At 50.7% G+C, this 17,526-nt stretch overlaps 5 protein-coding genes across 5 annotated transcripts in view; 3 read left to right on the top strand and 2 right to left on the bottom strand.

The window, feature by feature from the left end:
• Positions 1–5: 5 nt before the first annotated feature.
• On the top strand, positions 6–4,679 carry CSUI_005723 (uncharacterized protein). The gene is made up of 3 exons (XM_068065893.1): positions 6–2,081; positions 2,842–3,108; positions 3,853–4,679. Exon 1 carries the CDS (start codon positions 155–157, stop codon positions 887–889), a length of 735 nt encoding a protein of 244 aa, XP_067922136.1. The 5' UTR covers positions 6–154; the 3' UTR covers positions 890–2,081; positions 2,842–3,108; positions 3,853–4,679.
• Positions 4,680–4,747: 68 nt separating this feature from the next.
• CSUI_005722 (uncharacterized protein) lies at positions 4,748–6,610 on the bottom strand (the record flags this gene model as incomplete). The annotated part of the gene is made up of 3 exons (XM_068065892.1): positions 4,748–5,101; positions 5,342–5,398; positions 6,059–6,610. The coding sequence occupies 3 exons, from the start codon at positions 6,608–6,610 to the stop codon at positions 4,748–4,750; spliced, it is 963 nt and encodes a 320-aa protein (XP_067922135.1).
• Positions 6,611–9,106: 2,496 nt separating this feature from the next.
• Positions 9,107–10,794, top strand: CSUI_005721 (uncharacterized protein; the record flags this gene model as incomplete). The annotated part of the gene is made up of 3 exons (XM_068065891.1): positions 9,107–9,112; positions 9,140–9,862; positions 10,378–10,794. The coding sequence occupies 3 exons, from the start codon at positions 9,107–9,109 to the stop codon at positions 10,792–10,794; spliced, it is 1,146 nt and encodes a 381-aa protein (XP_067922134.1).
• A 2,634-nt stretch (positions 10,795–13,428) lies between these two features.
• CSUI_005720 (pseudouridylate synthase) lies at positions 13,429–17,407 on the top strand (the record flags this gene model as incomplete). Its single annotated transcript, XM_068065890.1, has 3 exons — positions 13,429–15,900; positions 16,468–16,532; positions 17,322–17,407. Coding segments are annotated over exons 1-3 (1,848 nt in total), but the record flags the coding sequence as incomplete, so codon positions are not given.
• CSUI_005719 (uncharacterized protein) overlaps positions 15,643–17,526 on the bottom strand; it is a gene marked incomplete at its 3' end in the record, with an annotated part of 3,179 nt that continues 1,295 nt past the window's right edge. The window contains exon 3 of the mRNA XM_068065889.1: positions 15,643–15,738. Within this exon, the coding sequence (XP_067922132.1) occupies positions 15,643–15,738 (96 nt within the window). The remainder of the gene's footprint in view (positions 15,739–17,526) is intronic.

The following is a 17,526-nucleotide window of genomic DNA, read 5'->3' as shown; positions in this document are numbered from 1 at the left end:
CTACTGTTGCGGCTGCTGCCGCTCCCCCTGGCCACCAGTTCCTCTCGGGCGTCAATTTTGGTTTGAGCTTTGTCTTCTGTTCAGAAACCCTTGTCGGTTCACCCTGGCTAATCGTGACTGGCGTGTCTTTTTTGCCAGGAGCCGCATCTCTTGTATGCCACCATGGATTCTCCTGGTACTTCGCGTCGTACTGGCTGGGGTACAAACCGGCATCACATGCTACAGTTGTATGGAAGGCGTTGCAACCCTGTACTTCTTCACTACATGGACCAACATACTTGTCTCGATTTACTTCCTGTCCCTCGCCTTGTGCAGTGTGGCAGCGTGTTTCAAGCGCCCGACGCAGGCACTCCACAGGGAAGCGGAAGAACTATGGCGACGCCGGTCGTCTTCCGATGGCATCTCTGGAGGGTGTTGCGGTATGGGGGGTGTTAACGACATGCCGTTTTTTTTACGGCTAGTTGAGGTAGTCTCGTCTTTGACAGTCAGCGCCGCCCTGGTGACCTGCGTGACATATTGGGCGGCTCTTGTACCTACGGGGGAAAAAATTCGGAACTGGACCTCATACTTTGAGCACAGCTGTTTCGTCACCGCCGCCCTGATGGCGCTCGCGAGTCGGGTCCCTTACCGGCTGTACCACCTGTGGCTCGGACTGATTTTCACCACTTGCTACGTGGCCATGAGTCTGTGCGTTGCATTCATTCCTCTCATGAATATTGACGGCGGCGTCGGGTATGTTTATAAAGCCATGAATTTCGAGGAAGAACCACTAGCTTCCTGGGTAGCCCTGGGTCTTTTCAGCTATGTGCTTGCTCCACTCGTGTATACTTTTCTATGGTTCTTCTTTCGCTGTAACAACTGGGGAACTGAGCCTGAGTTACCTACTTGATTGAATTAGTTGACCGCGGACTAAGCCGCCCATGCTAAAGCTACTTTTTTTCTTTCGTTTTTAGCATGGTACGAATTCCCTCTCGGAGCGTCACAAGGCGGGCGTGAGAAAGTCAGCAGAGCTCATTTTTCTTTTGACTCCCGAACAAGGAGTTCCGTGAGCAGGAGAGGTAGTGGAGTTGGTGATCACAATATGAGTGGATGTCTCGTTTTCTTCTCTACGAAGCTCTCTTTTTGTCCTAGTGCGGAATCGACAAAGAGCGATGCACGCAGCGGCGGACAAAGGGGCTTACATCGTTATGCCGACGGTCCGGACGTCGGATGACATAGCTAGCTGTCGAGCCAGCAGTCGCGTGGAGCTCGGCGGGATCGTTTTTTCGTGGCCGGCGCCAATGCCGGCAGAAAGTGTTTTTCAGTGAGGGGAGTTAAGAGAAAGGTGGCATCGCTTCCGGCAGGCTGAACCACGGAGGATAGCTACCGCTTGTCGCTCCCTCTCACAAGCGCCACGCTCGTGTGGAAGAACGTTCGCTGGGTCGTGCCCTTATCTGTTCTCATACATTCTTATGCCTTGCCCGAGGAACATCACGTGGGCATCACCTGAAGCTTTAGTCAAGCGAACATGCTAAGGTATGGCTTGGCCGTATGAGTTTGTGAATCCGGGTTCCAGGTTGTTCTTGAGTTGTCTGAAAGCAGCCTGCAGAGACGCGAGGTCGTCCACGCAGTGATTGTTTTGTTGGTGGCGCAAGTCACGTGAGAAATCTGTATACGCTCAGAACGGATATTGCCTGATCTTGTCTCACTGCTGGACTCGATGACGGCGGTGGTATTTTGCCGAAAGGTCTTTTGTGGTGTGGTGATCGAGGTGCTTGGACCCTTTTCTAGTTGTACGTGACTCATTGATTGAGAATTTGTTACTGCTACTGGTGCAAAGCCAGCTCGAGTCAGTTCCGCTCAGACAACCTGCGCGTCAGGAAGAGCACTGGACGAACGAAGCACTCCGTCTGCATGATGACTGTGTGGACGGGGGTGCCGGCAATCCTTTGAGGTACACACTTTTTGTCAGCACTAAACCGTTCTGTGCCGAGGAAACCTCAATTCCATAGTAGGAGCAAGGACAATGAGACAAAAATCTTCAAGCGACGGCGACAACAACTGCAAGAGGGCTGCGGGACTGCACTGATGAGACTCGATAGGTACATTAAATTGAACCGCACTTGGCCAGATGGCGCTAGCTCTCTTGCTCGGGTTGCTGAAAAATCTAACACGTCACGCTGGTGTCATACCACGACATATCGATGGCGAGGGGTGTGACCGGTAGTCAGGAGTCTAACTGTGCTCGAGGGGCCTTTTTCATGTCGAGTGACGAATGTAGTTCAGAGATGTTTGCCGTCCTGGTCCAAGCGGAAACGGAGTAACGCGGAAGTCTCAGGGGAGAAACGTCGTGTTTTGACACAGGCCTCGCAATGAGTGCCACACAGAAAACGTGCCTGCTGCAGTCCAAGGAGCAACGTTGACCCTAAATCTTGTTGGAGACTCTCAGTGCGGAAGGCAAAACACTGCAAAAATAGAACAAGCTGCGGCGCAAGCGTTGGAGCAACCCGGAGAGGACCGCACACCGCAGCACTGCGGATCCAGTGACAGTGCGGTTATAGGAAGTGCTGCTGCTCTGCTGAAGTCCATTTGAACTTCTTTTTTAGTGCTTGGGCCAGCGTTCTAGAGACCGAGATCTTCTCTAGTACCTGATAAAACATCAGAAGTCTTCTCAAATCCCCCGGTCAACTTTATCAAAAACTGCGGAGTGCGCACGAGGAGGGAGTAGGTGATCAGCCCGAACTACGGGTTCTTTCTCTCTTGCAGCTCGCTTCCGATGTTTGGTATACCTGCTTGGCAACTTCGTTCTCGAATGCGAAAGAGTCGTTATTCGCACCCCGGTTATGTTTGCTTGTATTGCAGGCCTGTAGTGGAAAGCGAACACGTGGCGCGACTGTTTTTTCACCCTCACGGGACTTTTGTTTCCAAGTCCCGCCAAGGCTTCAACTGTTTCCGGCCTCGAGAACTTTCCTTGAGCCTGCCTCGCTGTGCACACCTGGAGACAAGCTGATAGCCAATGAAGGCCAGACTACGACTACCCAGGACGCATACCGGACACAGGGAAGCGCTTGGCTCGTAGTCCTCATTCGAGCTGAACTCGACGGGCGTGAGGCAGTCTTCGCAGACCGTGTGAGCGCAGGGCACGAAGGTAACAGGCCGGGAGGGAACTGCGTAGATTGACAAAGGCAGTGGTGAATTGGCCCAGTTGCAAGAATAATTGAGCACCCCCCATCCAGTAACGTGAGAAACTCTCGCTCCCTGTGCGATCGGAGGTAACACGCAAATGCCCTGACGTGCAAGCCGCAGTTGCTCTGCGGCCCATGTCTTCTGTAGTTGAGGAAGTAGGCATGTTACAGGCGAGTAGGAAACTCGTACGGGAGATAACTTCACTGTTCCGCTGCGCTCTAGAGCAGTGTGTTGCGAGCTGCGTGGGCTTTCCCCTGAGAGACCGATTCGGGTCGGGCACTGGCTGTAATTTGTTACACTCCTCTCGTCGACAGAACCCGTGCTGATTAGAGATAGCTTCACCAGTATCACGAGCTCGTATAGCGCGAAAACGCCTCCGGTGGTAACCGACTTAACACAGACGCACATGGCAGAATGGCGGCGCCGTGCCTGTGAGGACACTTACATTGCAAGCACGCTGCGCAGCAGAGAGAACTCTCAATGGTGCGCATGCTTTTTGTCATTCTGAAAGGAGCAGTTTGACAGGGCTGGCATGGAACTCGAATCAGCAACTGGGGACACGAGCTACAAAACTGCGATGCCGAGCCACCTGACCCACTTCCCTAGTGCTGCGCCTGAAGCTCTGGGCGCGTTGAACTCGAGCGCCCGATTCACTAGGACCTGCAGTTTGTGTCCGGTGTGTTTCAGCACTCACCTCTCGGTTGCCGGCACCGGTGCCTAGCTCCCGGAGAATAAACCGTAAGATGGGTACAACAGCAAGTCAGGAAAACTCTAATTGCACTTGGGTCAACGTGCTCTTCGCCAGCTGTCACCTTCCCGCATGAACGTGCGGCCTTACTCCAGGAGCATAAGTTGATATACAAGCTGCTTGTCAATCTGCATTTTAAGCTCCGTGATGTTCTCGAGCCTTCCAGACACCTGCAAGAGAACTCTAAGGAGAGCGGTGACTTTTTTCTATCAAGCCGACTAGGTTCACCGAGCTCAGACGCAGGGAGTGAATGGGGAGAGATGCTTACAAAAGCCTGCAGCATTGGACCCCGAGCCCGTCATGGACGTGAGCCGCCCCAGGGCAGGCGATTTTCATCACTGAGATTGTATTCGAGCTGCCTGACGTCCTTACACCCGCACGAGTAGGATCCCTTGTTGGCCGTGGCGTGGCTCTGCTGAGCAGGGACAGCCGGGTACACTTCCCGTGCTGCTCTCACTTTTCCGTTGCGGCTGTCTGGGAGATTGTGTTCACGGTGATTGACTGACCAACTCCTTGAACTGAGTGGACCTCTACACTGCTTGCCCTTATCGCCCAGGATATACCTCGGCTGCAGCCATCATTGATTGCTCCCACCACCTCCTTTCTCTCGCTTCAGCTGCTGCCACAAGAGCTCGCTCGGAGGCCGCAGCCTGTTGCAGCGTGCGCTGTACGCCAGTAAAAGGAGAATCGTACTTTCAAAGACAATTGCTAACACCCATACTGTCGGACTGATTCACCTCTGGCGCGGGCTTAGACTCTGGTCCTCTCCAGGCAATCTCCTGGGGACCATGAAATTCTTGGCTACAGCCGCGCGTGGTCGATATGGCTCCACACTCAGTTACCAGACGAGCATGTCCCGAATGTCTTTCTGCAAGACTGCTCTCGCTCTCGCTGATTTCTGCACAGTAGAGAGCTCGAGCCACGAGATGGTAAAGGTACCGATGATTTCCTCATCCGCTCTTCCAGCAGGTTGATTTCCTTCTCATGCTCTTGGCTCTGAGCGAGTAGCCGTTTCTTCTGTTGCCGCTGTGTGTCTTCCAGCTCCCACTGAGACTGCGTGAGCTGCGTCTGCAGCTCCTTCAGATTCTTCTCAAGGGTGTACACATCGCTGCTCTTCTCTCGCAACTCTACACGGAGACACTCCTTCTCCTTAGTCAGTAGCCTCGTTTCTTTTTGGAGCTTTTCACCCTGGACCCACCGAGCGAAAGGCAAGACCAGACACAGTTATTCTGGCGCGCTTTCCGTAAAAAGCGACCCTGGTGTCATTTTCGCTTTTGCGGCTGACTTAGAACATCGAGTTTGCTCCTCCGGGTGGCCGGAGACGGTGTGATTGTAGAGGGCGCCAGTGGAGCATAAGGGGGGGGGGGATGTCAGTCAACCGTGCCTTGACAGCATAGTCGTCCATCACGAAGCGACGTCTTCTCTTACCGCTTTACGTCTTGCACACTCGATATCCTCATAGAGCATCATCGCTTGATTTGCCTCCTGCGACGACATTGAGGCGCACATGGCAACGAGGGCTGCACTGTTTTGATGCGTGACTTTGTTTCCTACGATGTCTCCTTCCGAGCTCACTGGTGGGTTGTAGTACTCCCTGTCCCGAGCGAATGATCTGAGCCAAGATAGATACTTGGTTCGGTTCTGGTGTGCTGAGAAACACCCGAGCGAACAACACCACGAAACGATTCGTGCAGGGCTGCGGCTCTTCTGACACTCCCCCCTACAGATCAGGTCAAGCCCGAGAACAACACCAGTGGACAGTAACTTGGATTGGCTACTTTCGCCCTGTCCTGTAGCTTAGGCTGGAGAGCAGCTCCACGTTTTCTTGGTTCTCTCTGCTACTGGACCTGCTGGGCAAGTTCTTTTTCTTCGCCGTCTTCGATGTCAACACCTCAACATCTAAGTCGGTGTATTCTCGTATGTGACAGCGCGTTGGGCAACCGTGCAGCACTCGGGGGCCGCGCAAGAGTCCGGTCATAAAACGCTGTGGCCACATGTTTTGAATCCTAATGCACGAAAGCAACAGGCCATTCGACAGTACAGGGCAAATACCCAGTCCTACGGTTAGTGCCGAAGGCATGTCTGCGTCCTGCGCAGTGAGTCGTGTGGAAGGTAAGGTTGACTACGAAACAGTTTGAAGGATACCTCGGCTCTCCGTCGGTCAAGATCTTCTCTGTCACGGAGCATGACCGAGAGTCGAGATACCGCTTCCTTAGCTTCCATGTTTTCTTTAGTTAGTTGACGAATCCGATCTTTAGCCTCATCCAGTTGTCTCCATACTCCCCCGCGGGTCCGTCTGGTCTTGCAAGCTTCTCCGTTTGCTTCAATGTGGGCTCTCGGATCCGCAGGAGCCTCCGAGGAGCCACAGCGGGCACATACGGTAGGTGTAGGCTGTGCTACTGCTCTTTTTGTGAACTCCAACTCGTTTCTCAAGTGTGTGATAATGCGGTTAGCCACGTCGCGCTGCCTGCTCAACCACTGTAGTTCGCTTTGCTGCTGTTTCAAGATGGCTTTTGTGCTTTCGATGTTGCTTTGCATAGCAAGCAGCGCAAAGTCGCGCTGCTCGATCTCCGCTTGGCGTAGATGGAGCTGGTGCTGCAGGTCTGACGCAGCCTGGCTTGCAGCGGCGCTCCTACACTCCACAGCATCGTGCGCCAACTGCGGTGACGTCCTGCCGCTTCTTCTCTGCGACAGCATTGTTGTCTGAGCAGAGCTGGAACTCAGGGCGAATGTCTGGAATCGGAAGCTGAGACAGGCCTGGCAACTTAACACGCTTTCACACGGACCGGAAGAGAAAGCGTCGAGGATGCATGACACCGAGACAGCAGGACGAGACAGATTTGTCGGGAGTCGTGTCAGAACCCCGACGATGTCGTTCCCGCTTGTAGGTCTGCCAGCATACATAGGATGTGACGCGTTTTATAGCACTCGACTGTGTGGGGAGCCCAGATGGCTGCGGCCGGACAGCGCGTGCCGGCAGACGCACAAAAATCTGGGCCTGTGAATCATGCAGGTCACGAGCACCGCTTTCGACACAGCGGCGCTCTTTCGGCCGCCGGGGGATATCTGGTTCTGCTTCTCAAATGCTCCCGCCTTACGTGGCCAGGGCGGCACTCTTGGATGCGCATTCATCGCTGATTCATTCAGTCGCCCCAGCGCTCTCGAGTGTCAGCCACCAGATACCCGGCAGCTCGTGCCTAGAACCCGAGAGCCACATTGCTGCCACAGTCGGAGCCAAGGGCGGCAGCTTGTTACTATGCTGAGATCTGTGAGGACGAGACACATACCCAGTATTGCAGGATGGCTACTGAGCACAGACCTAGAATAGACACCCTGGACAGAGAGAAAAAAAGAGAAAACCGCCCGCACCAATTTTCCCCCTTAGGAACACAAGCTTCCGGCAGCATACCAGCATCTGCGCTCCGCGGTCTCAGATCAACAAGCCTCTCCACAGTCATCGAAGAATATGATGGAGTAGGATTCCCGGACCTTCATGTTCCTTCTCGGAATAGTGAAAGTAATTTACTTTGAGCCGTAAGTCTTCCACGCTAAAAAAAGCTGGAGTGAGAGAGATGCGGGTGCGCAGCATATCCCCCGCCGCTTCCGGCTGAGACTCGAGAGCACAACGTTTCTCGGGTAACGCAGTGCTCTCTGGGCAGCTGTCCTACCATCCAGACGACGAAATTTGTGCGGCAATGCTCGCGAAATCACATTCACTGAGGGCTGTCCGACTCCCGATGTAGGAGTTTACTGACGCAGAACGCAGAAGAACGCCGGCTGTGCCAAACGAGATGAGAGCGGCTGCGGCCAGATACGATGTCACACTCAGCTCCCCGATTGGCGTTCTTTGGGAAGCACTAGAAAAGTGCGAAGTGCGAGCACCTGCAAAAAAAACGTAGTGGGCCCCAGCTGGAGAGATATGTAAGTCACACTCCTGGGGGGATGGAAGCTCGGCCCGACAGCTAGGTTACCACGTCCAGGTAGTGCTTGTGTATCCACCAGTGATAAGGCTGAAGTGGCTTTACCACTGATGGATACACAAGTACTATCCTCGGATACCATACTGACGCTTGTACCTCCTCATGGTGGATACCGAAGCACTTTGCCCTGTCGGCTTCTCGGCGCTTGCGACATAACAACCATGGAAGCCGGACCGGGCATCTGCGCGGAATAAGCAGGGCATCAATACGCGTGAGCACAGACAGCGGCTCTTGTAATGCTATACTTGCTCTCGGAAATGCAGCGCAAAGCGTTTCAGACGGCGCCTCGTGCGACATAAACAGTGGACTTCCGTATGTGCCGGACCCGGTGCGAAGCTAAGGGTTCGCCGAAGAACTCTGGCTGACAGCGGGAACTCAGTGCTGCGTAGTTAATCGTTTCAGAATTAAGCTGCTGCTTTTCTGAGTTTTTCGGCCTTTCTACGGGCTTCAAGGAGATTGGGGGAGGCCAGCAACGCTGTTTTCCACGCTTCCGGCAGACTGCCCCAGAAACAAAATGCCACTGCATTGTCTGCTTTGACCAAGCTGCAACGTGGAGTCATCAGTTTGAGCGTTTGGGAAGAGACAGCGGGGCGCCCTGCGTGATTTCTGCGGGTCGCTCGAGGCTAAGACACTTTTCGCTTGTGTGCACGATAGAGTAGTAGTAGAGTAGGCGAGCTAGCAGCTTGCCGGCAGTTCGGAGGTCCCCAGCCGGGGGGCTGACTCGTGTCCGGACCAGCCGTGCTCGTCTTACCTTCTGCTGCCCCCAGTTTGTGTAAAGAATAGTTTTCTCTGCACGCAGGCGGTTTGAGCTCTTTGACTGATACTACTAATCAGCCTTTCTGCAATGGAATCTTTCTCCGGGGGTGCAAGGCGGCTGCGAGACCGACATAATCTGGCGGCAAACCTACTGCTCTTTTTTCTGGGCGGCTGCGCACTGGCCGAACAGCCGGAGTGCTTACTAGATGCAGACTGCCCGCTGCATTATGTCTGTGCCGATTTGAAAAACGCCCCCTCTGCGCTTCCCCCTCTTCGATATCTCCCAGACAGTGGAGTCCCGACGAAATCTGTTTGTATCCCCGACAGTGCTATAAGAGCTGACGCTGCGAGCACGGCCAGCAGTGACCGCAGACTATCAGCCTTGTACGGTTGGGAAAATGCCGTCGACTCAGCAGCCATGGTCGCCGGGGAGCTGTTGAGGTCTCCTCTAGGCAGTATGGCGGTCAACAGCTTGGGCTACGTCTCTCAGACAGACCCCCTTTACTCACAACGGGCGGGATTCCATTCGTCCCAAGGTTCCCATTACGATGACGGAAGGAATTCTGGAGCCAGTTATCCAGTGAGAAGCTCTCCAAGGCTCCCACATCTTTACCCCCCAACAGTTCCTACCGCACCCTCTCCAGAGCAGCTCCAGACGTTAGTGATAGAGGGTTCTCAGCAGCTGGCCTACCCGTCTGTCTCGGTCCACAGCTCCCCAGCTTACGAGCCGGCGCCTGCGCCGGGTCTCCTGCGTGCTGTCTTACGTGATACACTTTCTGTCGGCAGCACGGCTATGCATCGCCCTCGATCACCTAACAGCAGACCGGGAATGGGAGATGCCCTCCTTTCTGACATTGGAGTGATACAAAGATTACACGGGCCACGAATGGACTATCCTACTGAAGAACGAGCGGAACCTTGGGGCAGACCCCCGGAGTACCCGACTCCAGTCCTGTCTGCCTATCCGACTCCGGATAGGATGCGAAACGCGCAGCAGGCCGTCTCTCCACCAGCAGATCCTGAAACGCAGTCCGCTTCGCGGCCTTCGCCGGAAAAGGACCTGCCAAGCGTTGTTCGTAGTGACACCCCCAGCAGGGACGGTGTAGCTGTGATGAGAGAGGCAACATCGAGTTGGCTTCAAGCGGAAATAGGGAAAGCTCTAGAGGAAAAGAAGCGAATTCGGGAAGAAGCCTCAGTATCGACGGCTGACACGGTAGGTCAGAAGAGCCGGATGTCCTATCCCTTGACGAATGCTAGCACCCGGTAGTGCTGCCAGCACGCGTAGGAGCCTGACGGCTTCGGGAGGGCCCTTTGTTGACGTCAGGTCTGCTACTTGTGTATGTAGTATCTCGGACTGCTGGTTATTATCTGGTCAGCACTGTAAACTTCGCCTTAGTTTCCTGAAGTTGAACGGCCAAGAGTTGTACCAAGAGGCCGTTTCTGGGTGAGGCTGATCTGTTGTTTCTAGATGGCCGTGGCCGTCGTCAGCGTGACGTGCCCGCTGCCACCTGAGCGCACCTACTTCAAACCTTTGCCGTCGTTTGCAGGGAGAAAACATTTTTGGGCTTAAAGAAGTGCCGCGGTGCTGGTCGTCCGTCCGTTTCAATGTCGTGGTATTCTCGAGTTCGTTCGAGTTCACTTCTTGTCCTGCTGCTACGAGAGCCTTCGGAATAGACACGACCTGATAAGGAGATTTGTGATCCGTGAAATGTTCCCTCCTGGCCGCAGGTTCGTCGTGAAACCGAGGGGCTACTGCCTAGCCTGTTCTCCATCGATGTGGCGAATGCGGCACTGGCGGGGGTCATGATCGAATGTAAAAATCCAGTTCGTTCTCTGGCCCTGGGGACGACTACAACCTTCAACCTGAGCGGCATAGACAATGATGTGTACCAGGTCTTCTTTTCTGGTCATACAAGTTCTGCGCGGGATATCATCGTAGAAGTGTGGAACTCCGCGGGTCTTCCGTATGGGCCCAATACCCAAGCACTGTGCTCCGAGCTCGGCACCTCCGAACTGAAGTTCTTCATAGTTGGCAAGCTAAAGGAAGTTCTTTTGCCTAAGCTGATTTACTTCTGCCCTGCGACAATCGGTAAGGCAACGCGTCAAGCTACTAAGTTCATGAATCTGTTTCCTGAGCTCATGTAACGGTCTGCGACGCCTTCGGCTGATGACGGCGCCCGACAGCAGTTTTCACACTTTAGTGACCTTTCGCCAGACAAAGCCGGGAAGCAGTGTTCGTGTGTCGTGATGTGATAGGGAATAGGGTTTGCGCCTGGCCGGTCCTTTAATCGGGTGTAGAAGACGAGAGGAGTTGTTTAGCGCTTTTCCTTAATAGTGCAGAAATCGTCTCATAGCAGAAGTCTGCTCAAGAAAGCTGAACCACTGCGAGCTTCTCTGCAACGTCTTTCATTCCTTCACGTATCCCTGCCACATCATAGCCGGAAAGCGCGGAGCTCTTCGAATGAATGCTGTATCTCCATCATGTGACAACAGGGACGCCAAAGAGCGATTATCCGTCATTCTCTGTCCTTTGTGAGTTGCGCTTTCTCAGATTGTACTTCACCCCCACAATGGGAAGCTCCACTGATACCCAAAGTTCCCCTGGAAGATTGGTTTTTCTTGCAAAGAACAATCAATAACCAGTAATGAGCTATCAACGGAATGTTGCAAGGAAAGGATGATGCCCAAGTGATATGGTGTTTACAGAGGTGGAACCCCGACAGACTGTTCGACTGGCCGGTTTTTTTCCTAGGAGATTTTCATTGACAGCAGGCTATGTATTGCCTGCATCAGTAGATGAATTGTGTAGGAAAAGCGTCTCTCTACTAAACCTCAATGGTATCGCAAACAATGTCTTGAAAGTCACCCCATCGTCCTTTTCTGAGTAAGCCAGTTGGCGCCAAGTTCACAGGAAGAACACATCTGGCGACTTCGATTCGATGCTTGGCGCCGTTGCTTTCTTCTCTTTTCAGTTTGTTAAGAGCGGAATGAGGAGGAAAGCACCCTTCACCAACAGACTCACACATTACCTGCAGCCTACACTTCTCGAAGGCCATGAGGCTATCAGGCGTTCACACACGTACAAAACAAATCTTTCCCAGCGTTGTTCCCTTCGGGGGAAACTCGGAAGTCAAGTGAATCTGCTGAGGCGGAAACGTCTGTATTCTTGGACTTCGAAATAGTGACCTTTCTTTTCTCCCTCAGAAGCGTTTAGTTGTTTGCCGGTTTTCAGTGTCCTTAGGAACTCGCCACTTCGCTAGCATATATAAATATCCTAGCCAGGGAAGGAATCGGATTTTTAGGCGGATCGGAGCTTGAAGTCGAAAGTACTACAAGCATGTGAAGATTCTTTTAGAGATGGATGCGGACGGAGAATGCATAGATAGATAGCTCGGTCGGGTAGCTTGAAGATAGATAGGCCGAGAGGTAAAGATACAGGCACGTTTATCCTGTCTTTCACCAAAGAAGGGGTCGTCAAGCAAACGAAATAACGGCGGCCAACAGGAAGCACTTACTCAACGATTGAAAGACAGGATAAACGTGCCTGTATCTTTACCTCTCGGCCTATCTATCTTCAAGCTACCCGACCGAGCTATCTATCTATGCATTCTCCATCCGCATCCATCTCTAAAATTCCCCACCCCTTCCTATACCTTCACACTGGATCCCTACTGTTCTTTTTATAGAGATATACGGTCTGAATCCCATCCGTTTCTCTTCTCTAAACAGCCTCTTCGCCCGTCCATTCTAACTTTAAAAACTTACACCTGGTATCCTATCTTACCTTGGGCTCGTTGTTTTGGCGAAAAAGCGGACAAGTTTCTACTCCACGGTTGCCAGGCCTCCGATGTCCCACTGTTGTAACTCAATCAATCGCTCTATCAGTACTTCTTCGTGAGCACTTTGAATGGCTATGCTACCTCGTCTGCTAAGGAGAGGAAAGACACCCCTCCCCGTCTGCTGGTTTCCTCAACCCCCGTGTTGTACTCTTGCAATAGCACGAGCAGAGTGATAAGCTGAATTCCGCACTGACGCCCTGCCGCCTATTCGATGGGTCGCTTGTCAGAAGGATTTCCCAGCACGGCGCAACGCTCTTCCTACCGCTTTTTCTTCGACTGTAGTTATTGTCTTAGATTTAGCAAGAGAGCTTAGTGGCTGAGATAGTCCTTAGTCAAATCACCTCAGGCAAGTCATGGCTCTGGATAGGTTACGCAGCGAAAGAGACAGCAAAATGTGCCTTGCAGTAGAGGTAAGAAGAAGACCTGATTCTGTCAGGTGCGAGTTTATTTGCCGACTGCTCATGTTTCGATAAAAGCATTGTTCGATATGAGTGTATACAAGTTGATGTAGCTTCCTTGGTGAAAGAACAGACATATTAGCTCGTTTCCATACATATGTATCTCTTCAAACTTTACATCGTCGAGAGGCCCCTGCTCACCGATGGGCCTATCTGGCGCTTTAGAACGATTCCGTGAGAGACCATCGACTTTCTTCTCCATTGTCTCAGGAGGCATGGGTGTGTACTTTCCACGCAAAATGAGAGATTGAAAGCGGTCGTGGAGAAAGTTATAGTTGTTGCAAGCACAATCGGATTGAGGGAAGGCAAGGGAAGCCTGGCGTCTCCGGCGCGAGTGAATAATGAAAGACAAGAATGTGCATGCACGCATGCATGCCTTCATGCGTTTGTTCGATAACGCTTCCTGTCTCTTTCTGTTCTTTTTCAGCGTACTGCCCTAGAAGTTCTGCTTGCTGACTGAGTTGAAAGGAAAGAAGAATGTTCTCCTGCGACTTAGGAGTAGTTTGCGTTGGATCGGCTGAACGGCTTCAGGGATTGTGCTTTTTCCGCTGTGTTTGCATGCGCAAATTCTACAGTGTCGATCTTGAAGACTTTGAAAGATATCTACTTGAGCTGAGTTTGTAGCGAAGTGTACGTGAGGCACATAAAGAAGATTCCGCTGTATATACACCCCGTTTATCGTCTCATGTTTGTGGCTGGGCAGCCTGAAAGAGTCTAGGAGCATGGACTTCGGACGTGAGCAGTGATGGCTTCATCGGCATTTCTCCGACTTCTTCCAAGAAGCCTTCTGTTTCACTCGTTAGTATAATATCTGCTTCTGTTGCTAGTTGTTCTCCTTTACTTTTGTCTGTCTCCTCGTTGCGTGACAAGTTTATTTCATGTTGATATATATCCATGTATCTATGGATTTCTCTCCTTCACTAGACACTGTACACCATGCAGATCGATTCCTCTGTACTTAGCAGTGTATGTACACCTGAAGTCCCAGCTGTCTGTCTCCGATTCAGGTGTACGTACACCCGGGTATCTCTCCACCGTCCTTCCGATTGGCGGGAGGAGGGGAAAAAAGGGTCATTCTTGTGATTTGCCTTCCTTCCCTTCCAAAAATCTCTAGCTTTCAGTTCTCTTCTTCCTTTTCTTCTCCTGCAACACGAGGTCATTTTATCCGTGTAGATCATCATTCTAAATAGACTTCATAGTTGTCGATAAATAGCGAATTCTCTTCATACGAAAACATCTACACAAAGTAATCACGATGGCTTCTCCCGCTGTCACTAGTACCCCCCCTTTAACGAACAGTCCTGTCTCCTCTTGTTCTTCTCCTCCTCCTTCGCCTTGCGGGATGAGCTCTCTATTACCTCAGTGCTCTCTGTGCGAGGGTCTCGATTTTTGTTGGCTAGAAAAGCAGCCGCACGTTCTTCCGATGTTATCCGAGCTCTTCTTTGGACCTTCTCTGTTCTCTGCCACCTCATCATATGAAGATCACCATTCTTCTCTAAAGAGCCTAAATTGCTTCGATAACAGTGGTTTGTCGGGGTGTACATACACCCCAGATAGTCCACTATTGCATGTGGTACGTTCACTTTTAACAGCTGTATCAATACCTACCACTGATCGCTGCTTCGAACGGGAAGGAGAAAAGGAGGCTGAGTCTTCCTGTCAGAGTCTTAACGCCAAACCTTGTCGTTCACTCCACAAGGAAACAATACCCAGACGTGAAGGGGAAATTCCGAGCAGGAAGACTTCTTCAACCACTCCGGCAATCGTCGATGCATCGACGTCTCATGTCGATGCTCACCATGAATCGACGCCTGCATGCAATGGTGGAAATCAAGAGACGTCTCTCCCTGACTCTCTGACTTGCGAAACGCAAACTCAGTATAACAAAGATATCTTGTCCTCGGACGAAACAGAAACAGAAAAGCACGATGGAGATCAATCTAGAGAGAAAGAAAAAGAAGGAGAAGAGAAAGAGAAAGAAAAAGAAGAAGAGGACATCCCTTTCTTTCGAAAGCTTCTTCATATCGCTTGGCGTCTTTCTCGGGACAGATCCTTTATCCTCTTAGCAAAACGAACGGTGTATCAGAATCTCTTCCATCTTCATAGAAAGCAGCTCATCTCCTCGTCTTCTCTTCATCCTATCAGAAGCAAAGCTCTTCCTTCTTCTTCTTCGTCTCTGTCTTCCTCTTTATCTCTCAATGGAGATTCTCAACTGAAGAAAGCTCGTAGCACATCTTCTCTTTCTCATCATGTGCTTTCTCCTTCTCCTTCTATAGACCGGAAGGATAGGCAGCATGAGGAGTCAGAGAAGAAAGGCCTTCATTTTCTTTCTTCTTCTCTCTCATCTCCTCAAGAAGAAGATACCCCGGCGACACTAGAAGATAATCCACAGTGTGTTATGTCTATAAAAATCCATCTGCTCTTAGCTTTATCTTCTTATTCTCTTCTTCACCCTCATATTCGTCCTTTTCTCCCTCTTCCTTCTTCCTCTTCCTCTTCATCTGTCTCAGAGAGAGAGAAAGAAGGTGGAAATGCCATGCCTAATGGTACCGGAGCTTCTATGAGTCGGATGCGGAGAAGAAGTTTATCTATGAAGGAGAGCGAAATGCCTTCAGAGAGCTTCTTTTCTTCATGCGCATGCTTTTCTAGACGAAGAGATTTCTTTCTAGGAAATTCTCTTGAAGATGACCTTACCTGGGGGTTACAGGTAGACTGCTATCTTTCTGAGAGTTCACCCGCGAGGTGTACGTACACCGGAAATCATGATGAGAGGAAGAAGAAGAAGAATCCGACTGCAGACGAAAGAGACAGAGAAGAGAAAGGAAGTTCCACGATTTCTTCATCTTTCGAGATGCCACAGACAGAGAAGAAAAAGGCAGAAGAGAAGCAGTCAAATGGATGCGAGAAGTGGATGATAGAAGATCTTCATGCATTAAGAAGAATCGTCGTTATTGGTAAGAAGATCAACACAGACTTCTTTCTTTCTTTCTCTCATCTTGTAGGACTACACTCGGGTGTATGTACATCTGCGGGCTGGGTTTCTATATCTGTGCATGAGAAACTAGATACGTCTGCGTGCGCTATAGAACTCTCTGTAGTTTATCCTTTTCCACTCTTGAGAGAAAGAGAGAGAAAGAAAAGAAAAGAGCAAAACAACTAAGAAGGATGAAAGAAACTATAAGGTCTTGACTGTCTTCTCTGTCTTGGTACCCCTCCTGAGACAGAGGGGCTTCTCATTCTTCTCGAGCTGAAGAATTCTGCGCGTGCTCATCTCTTTTCTCCTCCTCCTGTTGCACTGTCTTTGACTCTCCTGTATGCTTATACGCGAAAGCACATACACGTATAAATATATATATCTGTAGAGGCCGCGGGTATGTGGAGGTGCAATAAGTAGATGTGTACGTGCGTCTACGCATGTGGAGTATTTGTTTAGTATACATAGTGCAGGACCAGAGAGGGACTTTGCTGTGAAGACGACTTTTTTCTTTTCTTTTCTTTCTATTTTTTTTGTTTTTCTGTAGGCAGATATATAAAGAACAGTAGGGAATTGAGTCAGTCCCTGTGGATTGTCAACAACAAAAGAAAGGTATACATCTGGCTCTTCATCTCATGCAGTCGGGTGTACATACACCCGAGAAAAACAGAAAGAGGCGAAGGGAGAATACACGAGAATAATGATGGGCTCTCGTCTCTCCTTTCTTGATGAGGTTCTCATATTGAAAGACTTGCGTGTCAACAAATGTATAGGTATATATATACATATGCTGACTATCTGTTTCTCCTGTAGAGCCATATGCATATCCACCTCTCTCAAGCTTATATGTATCTCTTATACATTATGTAGACGTACACCTTCCATCCATGATACCGAGTGTATATACACCTATCTGTGTATGGGTCTACACCTTTACGTAGAGGTAGGTCTTCTCTTGCTGTCTACGACATTCTGTCTGTACACTCACGTCAGATGTATATGGATAGGTGCGTCTAAGGTGGGGTTCTCTCCGCATGTAGAGTGTAACTTCCTCTCTCTTCACTCCAGTCTCCCTTGTTTCTTCTTCGATGAACAAGACTGTCTTCTTCGTTTTACGGATTTCCTGAAAGGTCTTTTCTTTCTTCTGATGGTATGCATTTAGCTATGCGTCATGCAGGCATGATAAGGAGAAAGACTCTTCCCGATCTTCCAAGCTCATGAGTATCAGCTTTGGACTGTTCTGTCCCTTATGTCTTGATAAATTCAAGGTGTATGTACATCTCGGAGTTCCTTCCTGCAGGCAGTTATATAAGGGCATCATCATATGAAAGAGAGAGAAGATTTGTTTGTCCTGAATATCTGCTCGAAGTGTAGACCAATCTGCCGTGTATGTACATACAGCTGGAGATGTCTGTAGAGGAAGCTGTAGCTACACCGTTGAAGATGATCTTCGCCGCCAAGGAAAGTCGATTCATCTCTGCTGGAAGGTAAGGAGGCAACTCATCATTTCTTAGTTCTGTATGAGACCACATCTTCTTTCTTTTCTTCACAGACAAGTCAAATACAGACACTATCTATCTTTAAACTATCTATCTATCTTTGATCT

The sequence above is a fragment of the Cystoisospora suis genome (assembly GCF_002600585.1).
Source record: "Cystoisospora suis strain Wien I chromosome Unknown contig_2760, whole genome shotgun sequence".
Taxonomy (NCBI): domain Eukaryota; phylum Apicomplexa; class Conoidasida; order Eucoccidiorida; family Sarcocystidae; genus Cystoisospora; species Cystoisospora suis.
The sequence above is the reverse complement of the archived record's forward strand: the minus strand, read 5'-3'. Positions and strand labels throughout refer to the sequence as shown.